This window comes from Coenobita brevimanus, chromosome 100, assembly GCF_032717465.1.
Source record: "Coenobita brevimanus isolate Jiangsu-jjx chromosome 100, ASM3271746v2, whole genome shotgun sequence".
NCBI classification, from domain to species: Eukaryota; Metazoa; Arthropoda; class Malacostraca; order Decapoda; family Coenobitidae; genus Coenobita; species Coenobita brevimanus.
In genome coordinates this window covers 60,507,649-60,532,025 of record NC_137053.1, presented here as the reverse complement: position 1 = coordinate 60,532,025, position 24,377 = coordinate 60,507,649, and the positions used below count along the sequence as shown (strand labels likewise).

General features: G+C 37.3%; 1 protein-coding gene across 4 annotated transcripts in view; it reads right to left on the bottom strand.

Annotated features, from left to right (window-relative positions):
• Nucleotides 1-7,186: 7,186 nt before the first annotated feature.
• Nucleotides 7,187-24,377, bottom strand: part of alpha-Cat (catenin alpha) — a 65,349-nt gene continuing 48,158 nt past the window's right edge. For 2 of the 4 annotated variants that reach the window (XM_080284107.1, XM_080284105.1), the window contains 8 exons: nucleotides 24,074-24,274; nucleotides 21,577-21,798; nucleotides 21,258-21,376; nucleotides 19,828-19,958; nucleotides 19,110-19,350; nucleotides 18,344-18,460; nucleotides 16,378-16,395; nucleotides 7,187-7,522 (listed from right to left, as the gene is read on the bottom strand). In XM_080284107.1, coding sequence (XP_080140233.1) covers nucleotides 7,358-7,522; nucleotides 16,378-16,395; nucleotides 18,344-18,460; nucleotides 19,110-19,350; nucleotides 19,828-19,958; nucleotides 21,258-21,376; nucleotides 21,577-21,798; nucleotides 24,074-24,274 — 1,214 coding nt within the window. In that variant the 3' untranslated portion in view covers nucleotides 7,187-7,357. The remainder of the gene's footprint in view (nucleotides 7,523-16,377; nucleotides 16,396-18,343; nucleotides 18,461-19,109; nucleotides 19,351-19,827; nucleotides 19,959-21,257; nucleotides 21,377-21,576; nucleotides 21,799-24,073; nucleotides 24,275-24,377) is intronic. The other 2 variants (XM_080284108.1, XM_080284106.1) reach the window with 1 other exon arrangement.

The following is a 24,377-nucleotide window of genomic DNA, read 5'->3' as shown; positions in this document are numbered from 1 at the left end:
TAACCTAGCTTGCTGGCTATCGGGCATTTGGGTAATCTTTAGACAAGCGAAAAAAAAAAAAAAAAAAAAAAGATTCAGTGACTATAAGGTGTATAGAACTGTGTTTTCCAGCATGAAGAGCCATGAATAAACAAGGAAAATATGATTACATAAGGGATGGGTTAGGTTAGGTTAGGTTAGGTTTGGTTAGGCTAGCATAAAGTTGATTGGCTTAAGTTAGTAAAAATAACGTCGGCTTAAGTTACAAAATAATTAAGCCAGGTTTAGACAAATCGCCACTGGTATGGGTAGTTTCGTTCAAAAATTGTTCAAAGATGGTGTCCGTCTGTCTTCGGCGCCATTAGAGATTGTAACCCAACCACTTTTAAACCACGACTGACTCAGTCGTGGTTTAAAAGTGGTTGAGTTACTGACTCAGTCTGACTCAGTCGGACTGAGAGCCCAAGACGCCGATGTGGCCCATTCAGTCAGACGAAAACAATCCACTTTACTACAGTTCATTCGGTTGAACTAGTCAATGTCGTCACTGACTTCACATAAACGGATGGAATGGTGCAGGTTGTCAACGCAACTTTTTTTTTTTTTTTCCCCCACAATGTAGTTATGATATTTTATAAATGAAAATTGCATCTTCTCAATGGCTATAAAGCTTACTTCTCCCGCACTCATTTGATACAACACTCATGTTCACGGCTCTACTGTATGCAGTCTTTTAAAAAATATGTATATAACATGAGGTTTTACATAATCAATAAGAAATGTCCATTACTTTAAAAGTGATCATGGATCCGGTCCTGTTCTCACCTGACGGATAGCTTGAATGATAGTTAAGCATTAATTCATCAACATACAGAGCTACTATTAATTTAAAGGCGACAATATTTACCTCGTTTCAACGAAGTTGTGCAGTAGCAAACAGCAGCCCACCGTCACATTAACAGTCAGAGGGCAATGACATCCTCCCAGCAGCAAAATTTCCCGTGTCAGCTACAGCTGTTAGATGGCGGTAAATGCTGCATTGTTGTGGGCAGAGAAGACTTTCTATCTCATCTTGCTTTGGGGTTTATTCTCTTATTCCACTTAAATATTCTCATGTATGTTTGCATGATCGTTTTTCCTTACTATGGACATACTGCAAAAAATAAAATACAGGTGAATTTGCGTGCCATATGCAGAAATACACTGATAAGGAAACAACCGGTCCCAGAGAGTATTCTCTGACTCCACCATGAGCCAAAAAAACGACCTGGGCAAATAAAATTAACCTAATTCGCATCGTATTGGACATTTATTCCTATTCCTTAAACATGAACAAATAAACTCAGTCTACATTAATGAACTTGTTCAACAACCGAATCATGGCATGCTTGTTTAAGTAATGAGATGCATAATATCATCACCACTGAATTAGGTGTAGCCTAGTATGCTTTCATACATTATTTCATGTAACACCCGTGCTCCCACAGTGAGTTCATGGACGCTATAGGCTTCATTATGCTTTCCATAGATTTCCTAATACTGCTTCCTCAACATTTTGTGTAATAGCCTTTAATATCCTCTTCTGTTACTGAAAGATGCAGATGACATTGAAGACATTTTTTAGGTTCTGTATGCAAAATACAGTTCCTTTATAGGCTACTCAGTAAAAGTGAATCTACAATTGTGGTTTCCCAGCCAACAGCCCTTTTTCCATTATTTCACTCTAGCTCAACCCTTCACTATGATGACATTACAGTACTTTCTGTTTTAGGGAGGTGGGGGGGCAGGGGGCTCTGTATTACAGCATTAATTCAGCTTAAAATGTGAAAATCATGAATCATTAATCATAAACATGAAAAAACTCATAATCAAGGAGTGGTACAGTGATGACTCTGCAATGAAGTTATTCTATATCGTGAAAACCTATCGCATCAATTTATCGCACTGTATATTGATGCTTATTTAACATGGGCTTAATGGGGATACACTGGGGGTCATGGGCCACGTAACCTGAAGTCTCAATAAACCTTACTCTTTTAGGCTTGTCCTCAGTGCCCTCTATAGTACCACGCTCTCCTTGTCCTTGCCTGACATGATTTCAAAGTCAAAAGTTTCAAAATTTCAGACAAAAAGTTATCACTATACCATATTACATTGCACACTGCACTATTATTTGGCACTGCACTATTCACTGCACACTTGCACTGTTATTTGGCCATAGCAGTGGTTTCAATTGCCTTGCACGCACAAAATGGAATGAAAGATGAACACAGCAAATGTACACACTGGGTGAGCATTTTGACTCAAACGTCTGACTGTCAACTCGTGCTGGAGGCACCGCATCTACAGGGAAGTGTTGTAAATGGGCACCACAATTATCGTATATGTGAATTCCGCTATTGTTACCATTAAACTTTGTACAGTACAGTATAACTTGACTTCATCATTCTGTCAATTTATTGCATACCAGGGAACCAGTTACAATGCCGGGTAGTAACCATGTAACCAGACTGTGGAGTGAAATGGAGCCTACTATGGTGCCCATTAACCAGGTAGAGAGATGCAAATGTGGCATCCACCTACAAACCAAACCTCCACACATTTCCTTGTGCCTCACCACAGTGAGGGGTAGTCAGCCACAAGGGAACATTGGTTCACTGCACAGGATGGCTGTGCATGGGTGGTTGCTTGCCTGAGGTTGATGGATCTTCTTTGTTAGACAGACAGGTTCATCAACAACCAATTCAAGGCTCTCCCCCTTCAACTGCACACCACATTAATAGCCAGCTTCTCTCTCATAAACCATCACTTGACTCCTTTCTACATTTACTTTCACAACATGCTACTTATAGACCTTCAAAACTTAATCAGATTGTAATGATCCTGTTTACTTAAAGCAAGACATGTTACTAACAAAACCTATAGCACTCACACCATACACTGGTAGCCATTCCATTCAGATCAAAAGAGGTCATGGCCAGTTACAGACATCAACATGCAAAATTTTTAATGAGCTAAAGATGAAGGTGTGATCTGTAACCCTTTCACTGTGGATGGTGCACTGGGGTATTTCATTTTGTTAAACACAAGAAGATTTTGCTCATGTGAGTGATTCCTGGTGGTCAAATTCCTCAAAAACTATCTCAAGTAACCCTTTCTCTCTTTCTGGAAAACAAGGGACTTTTTTTTAGCTAACATCAGGTGGAAGTAATCCTAGCAGTCAGAGTGTTAATTCTGAATGATGATATGTGATATGGAAGTAGTGCCTACAGTGTATGGCGTAAGTGATGAAAGGAAAGCTGCAAAAGTCCTTCATAGTTGCTGGCAACAGCAGTGAAAACTAATTTGGCAACAGAAGAGATATTGCAACTGGGGAAGGCCACGGTGAGGGTACCACCAACCTGTTTAAAGGCAAACAAGTTTGTCCCACTTGTGTTGGACTATATCGTCAGGATCAGGCAGTGGCTATAACTGTCTACACAGTGTTCTGCAAGATAATGCTGATGTTCACCGTAATGAAATGGTTAACCTTTTGTATGTATGTGCCATAATACTGTAGTAGCAGCTGGTTTGCAGACACCAAAGATAGGCAGCCCTACTGCACAATGTTCATGTTTTACAAGTCCTGAAGGGAAATTGATCTGTAGGACTGAAGGATATCACTTACTGTCACTGGCCATCAGACAAGACACTACATCACCATCACCAAACAGCAAGACTGCACAGAAGAAATTACGTCCATGGCTGCGGTTGGCAGTTGTCTTAATGTGTGAGATATGAGCCTGAGTCAGGCAGTGTTTGAATATGTTTGAGTCTCTGATGAGCCACTCATAAACTAAAGTAAAAAATTACAAATAATTATCAGGTTAGCTTAACTGATGAGCAATGGTCATGAAGACCATATAAACAAATGCAAGCTATGACAGTAAGTTTAATACATTTAATACTATGGGATAAAAATTTACCTAAAGAGCACACATGATTAGGCTCAGCCACACCCACACTTAACTAGGTGATGTAAACTTCAAAATATATCATCTGTACTGTATATTTTGGCACCCAAAATTACATGGAATTTATCCACAGGATTGCTAAGACTGTAACATTTGTATTACCCAAATCCCCAATTACTATACCATATTATATTGTCATATATCAGTCTATTATTTTAGGAAGGAATGTAAATAATAAAAAAAATAAAAAAAATAAAAAAAAAAACAAGACTAAGGGTTGCAAACTCAAATATGAAAAAAAATTTGGGAAAGCTTGAGAAGAAGTTTTAGCAAGCTCAAAAATTATTATTATTATTATTATTATTATTATTATTACTATTTTTTTGTAAACCTCAAAATATGAACATCATTCATCTCCAGTATCTGAAGTTATTTTTTTTTCCTAATCACAAATTTATCTACAGCATAACTGATAGAGAGAAATAATTAATCTGCTTGAATATGTTCAGTAATATACATTTCCATCTATATTAAGTAGTTATAGCAAATCAATACATTGCTTAAAGTAGCTGCCCTGAAAAAATAAATTTCTTCCTCTCCATGACCAGCATGCCAAATTACTTCCCAAGGTGCCTTAAACTTAATGCATTCACTACTACTCTTATCCTATGATATACAAAACACTCTTTACCATCTATGTCTTGAGGGAAATCTACAATTACAGTCAGCTGATATGCAAGAATATTTATAAAGTGAAACTGAATTTCACATTAGTTCAGGTCTCACTAAATCTCCAGGAGCTGATGATATAAACATAGTAATTACAGAAGCATTAGACAGATATATATGAAGAAGTACCGTAGCTACAAATGATAAGGCATAAACTATAAAAGATCATTACAGTAATCCCTAAAATAAAGTGGAATGATTATCTGATGCTTACTGACCTCTTAGAGTATACGAAATATGGTACTATAATGCAAAAACTTGGAGATAAATGCATCCTAAACTGTGACCTACGAGTATATTGTGTGACATAAGGCTTGTTATTTTTTCACCCTTTAATCAGATGAATAATACTGTGCAATGTCATAATGCTTGTTTTTCTATGGTGCATAAACAATGAAAAATTTTAACATTCACAAATGCAAAACAGTCTGTCAATATGGAATGCACCTTTCAAATAAACCAAATCAGCGTTGCTTCTCTAGCATACTGATATAGTTAAAGGACTGTCAGAAATTCCAACTAATAAAACATCGTATGCACAAGCACTAATGTATAAAAATCAGACACAAAAAGCCAAGTCTAGGCACACTCAGGAATCTTTAAGTCAGTTTAAGTAGCTTGTCAATAAGAGATAGGGCCACTGTGGTTCATACCGCTCTGTAGAAGGCTAATACAACTGTTATTACTATTGAACTGCTTCATCTAATATCTTGTATGGACTCTGCAGGAGCATAACTAACAATGACAAAAGTTATGGTCAAAGCTACACGTAAACTGCTACCTTTGTGTCATTCAACACCAAACTGAGACTTTGGCTTTGTTTGAAAGCTATTTTCAACACGAAACTGAGAATTTGGGTTTGTTTGAAAGCTATTACAAGCAGTGAAAATAAAACAACTGCAACTTTGATGAATGAATAAACTGTACACTGTTATCACAGAAAACGATAATTTACGAAGATGATACAAAACTGAACTTGCAACTGGAAGCTCTTACACAACTCTCCTGCTACACATGCAACACGGATGATAATACATCACACAGGATTACTGTCAGTACCTGCGATATTAACTATCAGAAATCTAATAAATGACACTGAGATGTATGACAAACTGGGTGTACTGCAAGTGAAAACCATTATTCAGTCCTTGGCAAATGACAGTATTATGCTTGGTAAAGTTTCAAGTTCCCATAGCACTGAACATAACAGTCTCTGGAATCAGGCTACATCCAGTCATAATTTTAAAGCCTGATGAATTAACACACCACTGCTTCCACGCATAACAGGATCTCTGCTGCTACTACCTAGCACCATTATATAAAACCTCACCTGCACTACAGTACCGTGTACCTATGCTGTCACACAACTGTAAAATCATTGGTCCAAAGTATTATATATACCGGTATATATATATATATATATATATATATATATATATACCGGTATAAAGCATAACTAAAATAAGGATAAATACTATAAAATACGAGTTTGGTAGTAAATATTTAAAAATCTTCTTGGATAAGACATATATGACTGGCTATCAGTTCATCCATAAGGCTCATAATGTAGGATTAATGAACTCAGGCTATATTTGTTCTTAATCAACTTACCCAAAAACAATCATGGTGGAAAAAATAGCATACCTAGTATTAAAACCTTATTCATTAAACTAAGTTCTCAGTGAACTTGCACTCAACTGCTGGAGGTCTCTGAACATCCTTCATTCTGGTCTACTATATTAGAGAAACAAGCAATTTGGACATTAAGTGCCATGTACCTTAGTAATTTTTCATATAATTATATAATATTTGTTATTTACATTAATCAAAATCAAATTTATAAATGTCATATATTCGGCTAAATTTCATGAAACTAGACTTACCTCCTTTTACTTGGTGAATAAAACATGTATTAATTCAATTGTTTCCTCAAGCACCAGTACCTTACTTCAAACTTTGTAATCAAGTACCAGTACCATATTGTGAAACAATCTCTTCCTGCCATTCACCATTCACAACTTACCTACTACAATGGACTACTGTACTCTGAGAATACTAACATTACACTGAGGCTTAACACCTTTACTGATGATCTTGCTAGTTTGTTTCATGTAACTCACCTTAACAACTTGCTAGATCCTGGGACTGCAAAAAATAAATAAAATACCTCCAGTATCTAAATAACTGCGGCCTCCTTATGAACTGGCCAGATCCTTGGACTGCAGATAATGCATAAAAGACCTCCAGTGTCTAAATAAGCTGTGGCCTCCAGTCAACCTACAAAACTGCTTGCTAGCCTCTGTGCAGGGGCAATGTAGTAAAAAAATAAAAATACTGTAAAAACAATAATAAAATAGAAAACTAAATTTTAAAAGAATCTGTACCACTGTACAGAAAGGGGTTGATCCAGCATTTAGTAAAGGGGCGTGGGGGGATTCAGAATTTTTTTATCTATCATCACCAGTCAAATTAACACAAGAAGAAAAAGGAAAACATGCAATGGTATTAGTACTGACAAAAAGAAAATTCATATCCCCTCCCTTCAGCAGTCAGAAATAATGGTGTAGATCAAAAAGGTGGGGGGAGGAGGGAGGCCAGACTTCCTATAAGTCCCCCTCCCCTTCTGGATCTGCCACTGCTCAACATCCTATGCCTTGCTACAAATCCCTATATCCAACAGCCTACTAGTGAAGTGTCTAGATGGCATCAGCGGGACTCTGGAATTCAGCCAATGCCTTGAGGGCAGAGACAGGCTTCTTCTGGCTACCCTTGCGGACCTTGGCCCTCACTTCCTCCGCCTTCTCACGACGCACCAGAGGTTTCTTCTCTGGAGCCTTCATCTTCCACACGACAATCGGGGACTGCAAACATTAGGCAAGTATTAACAAGCTGTCTAATTCAGTGTATGATACAAACTCATCCTAAGATAAACCATTTTATATTTTAGGGTCATTACTTAGATACTCAAAGCCATAACATACATACCAATTACACTTGTCAGCCTTATAATTAAGGAATATTAATTTTAACTTAGTGCTTACAAATTTAAGTTAGTATCATTATCGAAGCATAATTTTAAAAGGTACACTGAACAATTTGCCATGTCGAATTTCAGTACAAAACATGATGAACACTTAGAAAAACCTGTACAACCAATATGCCCTAACTAATACACACAGTACATCAAAATATTAACAGTTAGACAATACAGCATAAGTTATCCTTAAAACAAGTATCACAGAGTAAAATAAACTCTAAGGAAAGATCAGGTATCATTCATGAGTGAGTCTTTGTAATGACAAAACTTCATACCAGTCATTCAAAACTACAAGGGTACTTGTGCACAAAATAAAACTCTAAACAGTTACTCATCGGGTATAGAAACAGCAAGATAACCATACATTAATGGCAAATGTTAAACACTAGGCACTCAACACTGAACTAACTCAAGGCAATGAAGAAACTAGCAAAGTAAATGAAAAGCTCCAATGAGCCTTGATAGCAAAATTCAATACAAACTATTAAATAATACAAGTTTTATGCATTATAAGACTTGCATTAGCATTGTTCCCTGCAGTTTTGGTAATTTTTTCACAACTGTAAAACACAGACATGTTACCGATGGTATACTTGTAGCAATATTTTCCTCCCAAGGAAGTATACAGTAAGTTCTAACATTGCTGATGTGGGTAAACGTTATCAACAATTATGGTAAATATAATAATTAATGTTATGTATTTTAAAGATTGACTGTTGATTCTTATACTAAAGTTAATCTTAGTACAGATCACAAACATTTTGACATTAAATTGATCCTATTAAATATCAATGTTATGTATTACAGCCTTAAGGTAAAATTAGTGCTATATTCCACGCATTATTTTCTATAAAGTACATTTTTATTTTATAACCAATCACAGTAAATATCCAGTGTATATGAATAGAAGAATTATGCATACTGTAATGTTAGTAAACTTATTCTGGCAGCAAACTATAACACTCAAATATCCCACTAAATAATGTAAATAAACTTGAAGGCAATTAGTGCTGAGAAGGGTACAGAAACAGATCATGCAGCCCAAAATGTGTGGAGCACCAGCAAGGGCAGCCTGGGTACTCCAACAGGACACGCACCCCCTGGAGACCCAGAGGTACGACAAAACATATAAAGTAATTTGGCCATTCTAGGGTAACAGCCACAATTATCTCCAAGACTTGATCTGTCTATTTAACTGTTTGCATTATTACAGTGTCAGGTTAGGAGAAACTGGTAATATCAGTGGCCTAATGGAAAACACAAGCATTTAAATCTACAGTGCAAGTCTCAGTAAGTTTCAGGGTATTCACCCAAGTGGTGTTATTAAACCTTTCAACCTAGGGACATCTTTTTCATTTTATTCTTGTTATTTGATGTTCTACAGCTTAGGATAGGCTTTCCAAACTGGAGAGTTAGATACAGCCCTAACCCCCTCAGTACAACAGGCCTTTCCCAAGCTGGTAAAATCATCTGGGAGTAGCAAGAATAAGCTAAAAATGACATGGCCTGGATTGAAGGGGTTATTAATCTTGTACTACGAGTCTCTAGTGGGTGGTGGTGTTGGCAGTGTCACCCCACAGCTTGAGGGGGCACAGTGGCCTCACACATGGAACACTGGCCACAACACAACTCCCTACCTGGCCCCATGATTCAACTGGCTTTTGGAGTACCGAAGGGGACTTCGCCCCTCGTTTTTGTAACCCCCCACCTGCGCTCACTTCCTGTGCCAATAAATAATGGCCTTTATCTCAACTATTACATTCAAATGCAATGCATTTGCACAAAAATCTGCACTGATAAAGAAGACAACAATTAGTTTATACAGACACTGTTACCATCATGCAGGATAATTTCCAATTAAATTGTTACAGTTAAGAACAATACAAACTTATCAACAGTAAGGCAGTAAGAAACAGTTATCTAAAATAAAATATACATAAATTATTTTTCCTTAACACTAGACCAATATTACGGATTCCTATATACAATTCCAATCAACAGCAGACTGCATTAACTAAGTCAGTAGTACACATTTCCCTATACTGTATATATCGGTATATATTGCTTACACTAATGAATGAAATTCCAACTTGACACAGCCACACCACAACAAAAGATATATTTGCAAAGTGCAGCATAAAGAATATGCGGTACCATTATGCCTAAACAATCAGGAATGTGTAATGTGCAAACTTTACTTAAACTCTATACAAAAACTTTAACATACTGCATAAATACAGTATATAATGTGCAAGATACTGTGAAAATTAATTCAGGATTAGTATAAGTTACCATGCATATTAAAACTACCATTATAAATTCAAGTAAAAAAATACTAACAGAAAATCTTCACAATAAGACTGTTCCTCACAATGCCTAAATTTTACCAATAGGTACTGTACACTTGCTAATCCAATTGACTCAAAACACAGAAAGTGATTGATACAACTCCATTTTTGTTAATGCAGTTCCAACAAGAGCTGTTCTATAAATGACATTTACTTAAGTATATAATAAACATTTTCAAGAGAAGTTCACCTTTCAATTGTGTGGAATTAATTAATGGAATGAAGTGTGAATGAATGTCTGGCCCATTTCACTGGGAACAGTGTGCATGGTTCTCTAAATTTTGTATCTTCTCTTACGTGGTAAGTGGAGGTGACCATCATCAACTCACTTGATGTAGTGTTGCCTACTAATTACTTTAGCTTTATCATTCTTTTTCTGTGTCTGCCCTCTTCTCTTCCTCTTTCTTCCATCTTCCCTGTCACTTTCTCTTACCCTTCTTTCCTTTTCAGGTGGCTTTACATTGAGTGACAAGCTAAATGGTTTCCTGTATGCCAGGAAACCATTTACAACATGGAGTGGTAACCATATAGCCAACACGCGTGTTCCCTAATGTGTCTACAAGAGGGTTGGCATTGGGTTTGTGCCCCTCCCTGAAAAAAACAACTAACTCAAAGTCAAACAGTCACCCCTTCCAAGATTATGGCATCTGGCAATAGACAGATAGATAGAAAGATCTTCCCTTGTTTCCGAATCCTAGCTCAACTAAACCTTAGGTGAGGAAAAATGCTGGAATAATTGTGATGATGATGCAACTGGGCACTACTATGGAAGGAATGGTCTCCCAGTAAGTGTACCCTTAGAAAGCACTGAAAAATTGTGTCAAGATGAATGAAAGGGCAGATGAAATGGGATATCATACTACAGAAACGCCTAGATGCTTGAGGAGGCACAATGTACTGTAGGAAGGGCAAAAAAAGCTTTTGTATAAGGCACAGTAAAGTGATTCCTTGGTTATTGCACATAAGTGGAACTGAGATCAGTGTGTAATAATGAAATAATGCGACAACAAAAGCACAGAACCTATGAGATTTATCCCAACTGGTACTGGGCACCCCATTTACAAATCCAAATTTTCCTTTTTACAACAATTTTTACCACTATATACATACATACTGTTCCGGTAAGTATAAGAAATGCACATGGACATTAGAAAGTAATGAAAAGGACACAACAGGAAGAAATGCAGACCAAAGAGACACATAAGATGGGCTTGAGGTAACGGGTTCTGAAGCTAGGGAGTGGTGAGCTAGTGGTCTCCACCACCTAGGATTAACTCCTTGAGTTGGGCCTCATCTTTGAATCCCTAAAAGCCATCAGAAACCACAGACACTGCACCATAATTGTCAGCAATGCCCAGCTCAGGCGCACAATAATGATGTGTTCTAGCCAAAAAATGCGCAATAACGGCATGAGTGCATATATTCTTCTTGAAGTAATAATGAAAACCGCTAAAACCAGATGTGTACAATAACCAAAGGATCACTGTACTCCAGTAAGAAGGTTCATAAAGAACACTGTTTGTTACAAACACGAAGGTTTGAGAGAAAAAAAAAAAAAATGCTGGGAGGATGTGATCTGTGAGTAGGGGTGGTGATAATACATATGTTAAAAGAGTCTAATGTGGTTACTTAGGGAGACAGATGGATGAATGCATGAATGTACTGAAGGGCAACTGCCCCTGCAAGGCTGTCCCACGCAGTGAATTGATGTTTCCATACGGCAAAGAGCATCCTGCCACAAGGAGGCAAGGGGAAGGGTGTGGAAATTAGGTTCGTGGATGGAAGCCGCATTTTCGTCTCTGTCCAATTAACAGAGGCCCCACATCATCGCTGATCTGGTTATATGGTTATCACCCAGTGTTGTAAATGGTTTCCTGGGTTACAGGAAACCATTATGCTTGTCACTCAGTGCAGAACTACCCTAAAGTGGGAAGAAAAGTAATACAATGGGACACAAAGGATGGGAGAAATGGGAAGAAAGGACTGCAGACAGAAAAAGGATGACAAAAGTGAAGGAAGAAGTAGGTACCACTATAACAAGTGAGTTGATGATGGATGCCATCAAAAAGAAGTTGTATACTGTACTGACCAATCTGGACACATAGAGTGCATGGATGGCCAAACTGTTTGCTCCAAGGTATCAGTTCAAAAAGAAACAACAAACAACATACTTGGAAGACCACTTGGACAGCCCATACCTCTGTCAAGCAAACACCCCCACCCCATTTGACCTCCCCCCCCCCAAACATAATTACCGGTACTTGTTCCTGTGATGGTTCTCAATCATTATTTCAAATATGCTGTAATTCCATTTCAAAGTTTTCTATACTGTTACCAATACAGACAGGCAGCAAATCAAAAACATACCCAAATTTTGGTTGAGGTAATGAATGAAAATTAGAGTAAAGGCTATAGATGAATAATGATGGCTGCAGCTAAGTAAGGACAAGATTAGAATACACAGTTTTTCTAAATATGCTGTAATTCCATTTCAAAGTTTTCTACACTGTTACTAATACAGACAGGCAGCAAATCAAAAACATACCCAAATTTTGGTTGAGGTAATGAATGAAAATTAGAGTAAAGGCTATAGATGAATAATGATGGCTGCAGCTAAGTAAGGACAAGATTAGAATACACAGTTTTTCTGTCACAGTCCTCAAAGAAGAATGTGGCATCAGGAAAGTGGGTACCTGAACAGGTACATTAGGTTACTTTTAATGGATTCACTGATGTCCAAATTTATACTTAATTCATCATTATCACTTCCTTTCCTATCCCAAGGTGGAGAGAGGTAGGGTCCAGGGAACAGAATGCTAACTGTTTTGTGACTGTTTATGTAACAGTATACCAATGTGTTTCATATACTGTAGCTCTCAACACTCCTAGTAACGACCACTGTCAGACCTAAAAGGTATCGTTTGTAAATACTTGACACAATCTACCAGCAATGTTATTATTGTCTCTGAATTTATTTCTACTGCCGGAGAAGCTGACCATCATGCAAGTGACAGCAAGCTGATGTCACCATAATAATGATGATCACCGCCCTAATCGCACTATACAGCCATAAGTACGAGTGAGGAAAGCTATACAAAACACTTGGGTATACCATTACATCAAGTCACTGAACAATTACAGTATATTCTATTCCAAAAAGAATCCTCAGAATTGTGTTCCATGAAGAATTCCCATTATGCTATGATTAAATTAATATAAGAGCAAGATTTAAAACAGAATTCCACTATGCAGGAATGGATGAACTGGCAATGTTTGTCCTCCTTTACTGACCATAACAGCTGACACAAAGTTCCTATTCCATAAGTGCTTATGATGTAATTGTCTGTGCACAGTCTGTGGAGTGCTGATGATAATTTCAAAAAGCTAAGTAGTGAGTGAATTAACACCTGGCTATTTCAGAGGACATTCTGTTAATAATTTCTCTTACTTTCCTTCTCTTTTGTCTGGATCTAGATCCAACCTAACTAACTCCCATGAGCAACTGGAATATACTGCAATATGTTGAACATTATCAAAACAAAGAATTATGAAACACTATAGAGAATGAGTGTAAAGACAAAATTAATATTTGTATCTGTGAACTGTGGGACTTCGTTCCAAAAGTGAACTTCTCCATGAGTTTTAATAATACTTAATATTCTGAAGCACAGTAATTTCACATTTCTTAATGGCAGATTACAAATGCATTTTTTCCTTTTACCTTCCAAACAGCTCATTTACCATGACAAATTTTGAAGTCTAAATTATGACTTAGAAAATGCAAATTACCATTTCATGAACACCAATATGACTTTTAACTACCATTATTGCAATGTATGCAGATACTGTTCACTATGTACAGTTGACTTGAAAACTGCATTTTAAAACTGAAAAACAGTTGTACCACATTTGCCCTCCAATTCACCTTCTCATCAATCTACCGGGGATTCAAAGGCCTTGCTCCCTGTAGTCAATATGTATCTGAAGACTTTCCTTACAGTTATACAGTTAGTATACTAAAGGCACCAACAGCTGGAAATAGGATAAACGCGGTGTGTTTCAGGATGCACTGTTCATTTCTGATAGGGGATGATTATCAGTAACACATTTTTCTGAAAATAACTTCCTTTGTCAATTACAGTCTGTTCACAATAAGCCAAAAACACAGTACACATTTACTTTATAAAAACTGTTCTGGCAATCACATTTTAAAATATAAGATAATGTATATAAACATCTAAATGCATTAAAATCCAGAAACACACAGCCTAGAAAATAACTTATAGATAGTCATTAATCATTAATTATCCTACTATAATAATGATGACAATAAAAATAACTTGTGTAAAACGAGAGCACATCAACTCATGCAAAGCTTCTTCCATAGACAACCTATTACATGCCTGCATCTCCACACATGGGGAAATTCTGCTGGTAGTCAAATATTAAAAGTTTAGTTAAAACAGCTCACAGCATTTGGCAAAAAATACATGTTTCCTACCACTTCCTTCAAATTGAATTATGCTATGCAAAAAATCAGCTGTGAAAGCCTACTTCAATATAAATGTCAAAATATCTTATAATCATTAGAGTACAAAAAAAAAATAAAAAATCTGCTCTTGTTTATATAACATGCAAAAGCCAACTCTAAAACTTAATATATCTATATGGTACCATCTCAAATCACTGATATTAAATGACAAATATCTGATATCTAAAAAAAAAAAAAACATTTTCAAATAATTATCTTTCAATATAAAATTTCCATAAATTTTAAAGACCACACTTGGATTTACTGTACTTTCAAATCTTAGGAGACAAGGAAAAGACTGAATAAAGTTGCTTAACTTTTTCACTGCTAAGCTTCTGTATGAATGGTTATAATCACTAGACTCATGGAGAGACTCTGTGCCAAAGGTGCTAAGGAATACTACAGACCCGACCATTGGCCATACTAGCTAAGTAACCCCCTCCCCCCCAACAAACCACAAAAACCACTGTGTTCTTAATGTTGACGACATACAGTAATATGTTCTTTCTTATTTTCTGTGGAACTCTAATCAGTTTTATCAAATCTGGATTGAATATGGCATTACTGAGGAACATCTACACATTACTAAGCTCCTGGCTGTATTCTGGCCCCCCTGTTGCTAAGTCCTGGTATTTTGATCCCAACAACACACCTCTTTTCCATCCATCCATCATCCAATCCTACACTGCCCCATGAGGAGTGTAGGAGCCCAGGGCTAGGTAGTTGGTCCTGACGTTTAAGATGAGAGTGACCAGCCTCACTCATCCCTGAGTGGCATTACATGAGCAATCAACCCCAACCACCCCTTGGATATAAACCTTCACTGGCTCAATTCGACTGGAGTGCAATAATTACCCACTAAACCACCAGGTGCCAAAATTTGGTTATATGGTTACCACCCAGCATAGTAAATGGTTTCCTGGTGTACAGGAAACCATTTGGCTTGTCACTCAGTGTAGAGCCACCCACAGGCAGAAGGAAGAGGAAAGAATGAAGGAAAGAAAGACAGAAGAGGGAGCGTAAAGTCACCCGTAGGCAGAAGGATGAGGAAAGACTGAAGGAAGGAAAGACTGAAGGAAAGAAAGACAGAAGAGAATGGAAGGAAAGAAGGATGGAAGAGATGACAAGGCAGACACCCGAGAGCAGCACTACATCGAGTGAGTGGATGGTGAGCACCCCCACCTACCACTAATTAAGGGCCTAATAATCACAATGGTGCAAAGTACACAACTGACAAGCAACAATACTGCACTGCTCAAAACCTTGTATTACACAGGTGCATTATGGGATGTACTTGACACGTGTGCTTCAAAATAATGAAACGATAGTAATTTCTACTTAAGAAAAATAATATTACACTATCTTGGCAACGATCAAGCTATCTATTATCTGATTCTTTACTGCCCCATCAGGAGCACAGGGGCCATGAGTAGCATTATGGTGAGAAATAAACCACAACCAATCTTCAGCTTTAAACCCCTGTGAGTCACATCCAGCTGTAGCATATTAACCAGAAAGGCCACCAGGAATCCTATAAGTTTAAAAGCACTACAGGATCATACTGCACTGCAACTACTGTAGCAGTGAAAGAGTTGACAAGGACTTGCATCCATTCTTCATTATGCCATTACACTACTGATTCAGCCAAGGTAATGCATTTTGAACTTTTTATGTAATAAGGAATGAGATCTTACCATATACAGTGCTGCTGTGTATGGTGTGATAATATAACATATCTGGGAATGCTTTTGTCAATGTCAAGTAATACATAACACAGAACAAAGACTATGTTCAACTTACGGCTGTTCTTGCCCCAGGCTGGTAAAAAGGCATGAAAAATAAGAATGTTAGAGGGAGAACAAGCAAAGCCATATTTAACTCTATGACCATTTACTCATCACTCTCGTCCTTTTTGAGTTTTTGCAGTCTCCAAAATTTTATCATACAGGTAGTCCTCGTTACGTGTCAGGAAGGTCTTCTGAAATAATTACAACTACTTCCATACAACTGGTACTTAAAACTCAGGGAAACAAGTAAATTGACTTTAACTTATCGTCAATGGTGTAGTACACCGTAAATTTTATTTTTGGTATCTCCAGTGTGTGTGTGTGTGTGTGTGTGTGTGTGTGTGTGTGTGTGTGTGTAATAATACTTGTAACTGTATGAGTCTTAGCTCTATGCACAGTCACCGAGATGAAAGATCATTTAGTGGTTGTACCTGTGATTGAATGCTCCTTGCCGGAGTTATGAATGTATGGCTAGTTACCAAGCTTATGACAATATTTCACTCTCCTAGGGCAATGATCGCCATCCATCTACTACCTAATGAGGACTCTCACTGTAAATAGAATTGTCTGGCACTGGCAAGAATATTATAAGAACTTAGGTACCTGGATTTAAGGGGGTACAGATGGCAATATACAGTTAATAAAAAAGGCAGTTTTCTGTAATTTACTGTGAATGTAATAGAGAAAAAAAGAGGGTCAAAGAAAAATGGGATTTAAAAAATGCAACTTATAACGAGGACCTGCTGTAGCTTATGACACCATATGAATTTAATTCCCATAATCCATTCTGCCTGAGGACATCATCTGTATTCTGTTCTGGCTAAAATAAAACAACTATATTCAACTTAGGAAAGACACTCAGATTGAAAGGGATGACATAAAGACTATAGCACAGCAACAGAACATACACAAATCATAAGAATACAATGAAAACTGAACCAATAAACTCTGGACAGCTCCCTCTGGTAAGTTTCAGAAGTAATATTCAGAGGGTGAGACTGATGTAATAGCAGCTGCCATCTTGTCTAGCAGATCACAATAACTGGTTGCAAAGAGGTCTTTTTAAAAACCTTTCAGTGAGAAAAATAGACTGTTAATGCTCCATAGATAATTTGGAGGAAAAATGCATCAATACATAATTCCTGGATCCTGGCAGGATATCGAAATGCATAAAGTACATTTCACTGCCATAATGAAATACAGCAGTCTACATAAAAAATAATTATCTATATCGATTACATGATGAATGAATGAATTAATCTATATATAGATACACTGATAGATAGATAGATAAAATGCTTCATGGCTTTTCTTGCTGTAAAAACTGTGTACATTTCTGCCTCTCAGCAACACAAATTACATCTAATGGAGCTTTAACATGAAACAAAATTATGTGTAACTTTTTGATTTGGTAGATTAGAAAAGGTATAAAATCATACAATAAAATGCCCATTAAATGAAACTATTACACATCATAAATCATCACAAAACTGCAACAGCATTTAATGACTGTCCACATCATACACAAAATACATTCTGAAAACAAGCAGAGAGGCCTAAAAAAAATATATATATGCTCACACAGAAGAGTCAAAACATTCTTGAGTAGGGGCATATTTAGAAACTAATGCACTGCACCATTTATCTTCAAGCACCATAATTCTTGTCATGGGTGCAATTCTGGTTTCTGCTCTGCATGCCTGCAATGCTGACTACTGTAAACATTTATCTCAAAATAGCTAGAGAGAAAAGGCCCAACCTCCTTTTATATTACTAAATCCAAGTTCCTATTTAAAATTAAAAGCAACAAAAAGTAACATATAACACATTCATCCAAATGGCATACATATTACCACTCCTTACCACAGGCATCATCCTTGTTTTCTTGTCACTTTTGTAAAATTTAGGATGGTTAATAGAAACATCAGAGAGAAATTAATTATTTTTCCATACAGGATGAAAAAAGCAGAGTTACTCACAGCAATGGTACCCTGACGTGGGTATTTGGTGGATGCAACATAGGAGCATTTCACTGTCAGCACAACAGCATTCATCAAGTTCTTAGCTGCCTGGATCAATGATGTAGCCGAGTCAAGCTGCAAGGTAACAGTATATGCTGAATACTGGAAATCACATAACATTCTTACATACAGTGATCTTTGCAATTCCAACCCTTTCTTGTTTGGCATCTAGCTACAGCCTTTCCCACAATTTCACTAATCTCTCTCTCCCTCTCTACTTTTCCAATTCAGATGGCGACTATTGTACAGTGAGACCTCGTTATAATACAGTATACTAACTGGGGGAAAAGGCTGATAGTGCATCTGAAAGTTCATTACATACGACATCCAACAGGGACCAACTATAACAGACTTGGGGTTAGTGTACTGTACATGAAAAATGCCAGGTATATACCCCACATAAGCCAAGTTATAAGACATCAATAAATCAGTACTAAATTGTTTTGGCCTATGTTCCTTGGTATATAATAGGTCAATAGGCAATACAGAACCAATGTTGTCCCCCATTTCAACAGAAAGTAATGAAAAGATGGAATACCAGGCCTGGGTTTGGTATTTTAAAAATTTGTCCAGAAGGTCACCAGAGGCACTCCCTATACCTGACGTTGGTTCCATAAACAGTATAAAAAAGGTTGTCCAGTAACGTCAAAGGGCCCTTTATACTTGAAGTTTGGTATTAATGGGTCTGTTAAAACAAGGTATCACTGTAACTACAATCACCTACCCCTGAGACGATGAGCTCTCCAGAGATGTTCTGCACATCTGCCTTGACTTTGGAAGTAATATTGAGTTGGTGGCAATAGAGAGCAATGCGATCAAGGTATGCCAACATATCATCTTTGGTGCGGGACTCTGGGCACTGGTCTGCAATTTGCCTTGACAGTTTATCCAGCTTGGTACCAGCCTCAGAGATCTTTTTGGCAGCATTGATGACATCCATCGTGGTTTTGAGTGGTCCTCGTCCCCTGAAGATTAAACAAGCTGGTTGATTTCATGTACTGCATATGAATTAAGTCAATGCTACTGTTATCAACCTGACCTAAAATAACCTTTTCTTTACCTTAAATTTTTAGTTGTAATGCAAGATTAATATATGGGATAGAATTTGCTGGATGAATTTTGTAGAGGGGTGTATGACCAGTGTCTAGCAACTCTTTTTAACTTGACAACTGTATGGCTGACTTTGTCATATAGGTGAATGTGAAGCTACATGTTGAATGAGTTTCTGCCTGGGTGGAGCCAGGACTCTGGAGGCCTGAATGGTGAGTTAATGGGCGTGCAGCCCATTTAAGTCGACAAACTTTGGTTATTATCTTCTTCTATATATATATATATAAGATGATTCAATAATTTCCTATAATAAGGGTCAAAATTGAAAAAAATCCTAACATTAGGATGGAGTACATTTGCTGCAACATATTTAGCGTAAACTGGTTGCTTACCTTGTAAAGTCTGTCATTTCCATCATGATCATACACATGTGCTTGGCCAAAACAATGATGTCATTGCCAGTGTCATCCCACTTGGCCACTTCTTGATCAAACTTAACTTTTTCTAGACGGAAGTTTTCAACCTAAAGGAAAAAAATAAACATTAATACTTAATTTTAAAATTTCTCCATTCCTCACCCTGCCCTTGGGTGGATAAGGAGGTCCGGATGATGATGAATAAAATTTCTCCTACATCCATCCATCCATCATCCAATCCTGTATTCCCCATGAGCAGTGTAGGAACCTCAGCCTAGATAAGTTGGTCCTGACATTTGAGATGAGAGTGACCAGCCTCACTCATCCCTGAGTGGCATTATGTGAGCAATAAACCCCAACCACCCCTTGGATATAAACCTACACCGGCTCAATCCGACTGGAGTGCCTTAATTGCTCACTAAACCACCAGGTGCCATAATTTGGTTAAATGGTTACCACCCAGCATAGTAAATGGTTTCCTGGTGTACAGGTAACTATTTGGCTTGTCACTCAGTGTAGAGTCATCCATAGGCAGAAGGAAGAGGAAAGAAGGAAGGAAAGGACAGAAGAGGGAGTGTAAAGTCACCTGCAGGCAGAAGGAAGAGGAAAGAATGAAGGAAAGAAAGACAGAAAAGGCAGGATGGAAGAGAGGAAAGGGCAGACACCCAAAGCAGCACTACATCAAGTAAAATAATCCAAAATATCAAAAGGGGCTGTACAGTCAGCATCAAGAGCCTTGTTGCTTCTTCCGCTTCTCCCTCTCCACAAAGTATGAAAAATAAGTGTGGTGTGTCACAGGAACCAGACTGATGACACCAATCTGTGATCAGATGTCATTATCAGTATTGACTGCTGAGGATTAACCACACTGATTCTCAAAGTCCATGGAAAGAAAAATGAGAGGCAACAGAACTTTTGATGCTGACTGTGCAACATCTGAAACTTACATATAACTGTTCATTAGTGTTACTGCCTGAAAATATATATATATAATAAATATATGTGATGATGACTTAAGAAAGCTCTGAACTATTTATTTTCTATTGCAACTTCTCTGAATTATCTATTTTCTATTGCAACTTATATCTTTCCATGAAATCTGTATGATGGCTCAATATCATTTATAAAATGCATATAACTCAGTACTAAGCTTGTAACCTGTCCCTATGTTGCTTAATTTAATTTTGTTAAACCATTATCAACTCATTTTAAATTACTGTAATGCCTGACTGGCAACAGTCAACTGAAGTTTACAAATAACATTTGATCATCACTGCTTTACATTATTGTCGACATTTCCATGCATCAATCACTGTTTACCTTACAGAACCGATGAAATAATATATACAAGGATGATCAATTATAACTAAGATAAAACGAAAGTACAGTACTTAGAAATGTCTCACCTGAGCAGCAATCTTGTCCTTATCCTCCTCACTGAGGTTCCTCATGGCATCCCTGGCAGTTGTGATACCACTCACTCCTGGGTATTCATCAATTGTTGTCTCTACTGTGTGGGCACTTGCTGCAATGAACCAGCCATACATCTTAACTCTTTTACTGACATGGATTCATTTGGACAGTTTATTCAGGCTAAATCATAAGCTGATTAAAACAGGCCAGAGGTAGCGAGAATACACTAATAAAATACATTACTGGATTCGATGAATTAAAAGCCTCAGCTCTTACAACAGAGAGAGAGAAAAAAAATCTGATGATACTTACATTTGCTTCTGATTTCCAGCGTGTGGTAATCATCCAAGAGAACATCATCTGGGTCAAGCTCATCATCAGCCTTGTTCATGAGGACGGCCATGCGAATCTCACGCACTCCATCGTAAACAAGGTGTGAGGCATCTATGAATTCATTTTCATCTACTTCTTTGCCTGGGGTACTACTCAAGGCTTCCACTGCCACATCTACACGTTGTGCAAAGTTGGGAAGCACTGAAAAGGAAGGTAGAGAAGTAATCAGCACTTATCAGAAATGCATGTAAAGCATATATCCATCAATCCATCCATCAGAAGAGTAGATGCCTGGGGCTAGGCTACCCAGCCCAGACACAGAGGGCAAGAATGACCAGATGCTTACTCCTAAGCAGCAATACTTTATAAGTAAATTCGACCATCCCTTGGATTGAGAACATTATGAACCACATCACGTTGGAGTGCAGGTGCCTATTTGTCAGGTACATGGTTACCAGCCACCTCAAATGGTTTCCTAGGCTCCAAGAAACCATATAGTTTGTCACTCAGTGCAGGCCCACCTGTGTTAACAGTACATTTGGTAAGTGGATGGTGGGCAACCCTACTTACCATCCAACATACATAGATTAAATCAACCTCCAACAGTTAACTGGGTTATATAGCATGTGAGGCATATCGCAATCACTAGCTAAACTAAAAACAGATGATCCTCAGCTCCTCACTTATGCTCTGTGTTAGATGAGAAGACCACATCTTTGTCTTCATGCAACAGCTCAATTGTTGACACTAAATATGGAACCTCCATGTTTTGTAGCTTGTTATCATATTCCTATTATTATGTGACTCTAGAACAGATAAAGGCAAAGAACCCTGTTCCCAAGACCCAGTGATCAGTTGGGCTTTCTGGAAGGACAATGGAAGTATTTTAACAATACTAAATCCCCAAACTATTCTTTGCAGCAACCAAGATATTAACTCACATGTATATGAATCACAAATCAACCTTCTTTAACAATATCAAATCCTAGAACTATTCTCCAGAGCATCCTAGATATAAAGCAACATGTGTATGACCACAACTCAGATATAAAGCAACATGTGTATGACCACAACCCATTATTATATCCACACAATCACAAACTTCAAAATCTGAACACTGGTATCATGAAGTACATAATATTTTGGTTACTATAAGGAAGTAAAAGCAAATATCATATCAAGGTCATCCACAAGGGTCAAAATAAAGTACAGAAAATCATCCATTATGTGGCTAATGTGGGGGGTAAAAACTACTGTGAACACATAAACAAATAAATCATGCCCTAAGAACCTGTGTTATTTGGCTAATGTGTGGCATGTCATCCCACAAATTTCTCAGTCCCTACAGTATTTACTCCCACCAAATGCAATCATAAAAACACTTTTATTATCATAAGATTTATGAAATAGTGCATGAACAAGAATAAATATGGATATAGTCACAGATGGCCAATAAGTGGAATACCTTATATATATTTATATATACAGAATAACATATACAGTATATATATATTCTGAGGGTGGGTGGGGGATCTGAAGCTGAAGGGCTACAGCAGGGGAACTAACCAGTGCCTCTAACCTCCTGCAGGCTCAGGCTTGTCATCAAAAGCAACAAAATCATTCACTCCCCTAAGACTTTTTAGAGGCTTGTCTCTGTGAGTAGGGGTATTTAGAATGTTGGCATGCAAAAATAATATGTCGGTCTGCAACTTTCCCATGAAAACAGAATCATAACCATGTAAATGAACCTAGCGTAGAGGTTTATTCTGTCTATAAATCATATTTTGTGCACTCTGAAGATATAAAAACAAAGTGTACTGTACAATGTTTTGGCAAAAAAAAAAAAAAAAAAAAAATAATAATAATAATATACCTATGATTTATAACTCTACATATGTTGAGAAATGAAATGAGGAACACTTAAATATGTAACTGATTTTAGTAAATATATTTTTCTAGCAGTTTTAGTGTGGCTCAACAATGATTCAGGATATTCAGGTACTGTGCAGTTCTGAAAATTACTAAGAAAATTCATATTTTTAGTTTTTAAAATCAGTTTTCTGTAAATGTTTATTAATGCAAAACTGTTTTATTAATCCTAATCATAATAATGAAACTAGAAGGACACCCAGCGCAACATGACCATCTTAATCAAGCTGAGCTAATTACACTTAGTCTTACTGATTTATTTCCTATGATGCAAACTCTGAAGTACCACTGCGTCCTTGTACAGTACTTTAAATATATTTCAACAAAATTTTATCACTTCTTCCTTAGTTATCAAATACCCTGTAGATGCTTATCATGATCCACCCATTATTTTCATCTTCAATGCAATGCTGGATAGTCTGACAGGCAGAGGAGAAAATATACCTCCCATCTACCTTTTGAGAAAGAAGTAAATACTGCACAATACAAGAAAATTTAACTATTGCATTATTATTTTTTTTTTTTAACAGGACCTGCCTATTATTACCTTGGTCACGGAGAACTTTGACAGCTTCTAGAACTCTGTCAGTGTACATGCAAGGTTCATAGTTGTCCATCTCTGAGGCAACAACGTGGCACACACGGGTGGAGCGTCCTCTGATAGCCCCAGCAATGCGATCAAGGGTCTCTGGGTCTCCCTCATTGATGGCACGCACACATGTCTTCACATCCTCCAGGATGTGACTCTCTGGCAGGATAAAATTACATCATTTTATAGTTTGGGTGTAAATATATGTTTGTCATAAAACTACAATCAACATATATTAAAATAATGCCAAACACAAAAATAT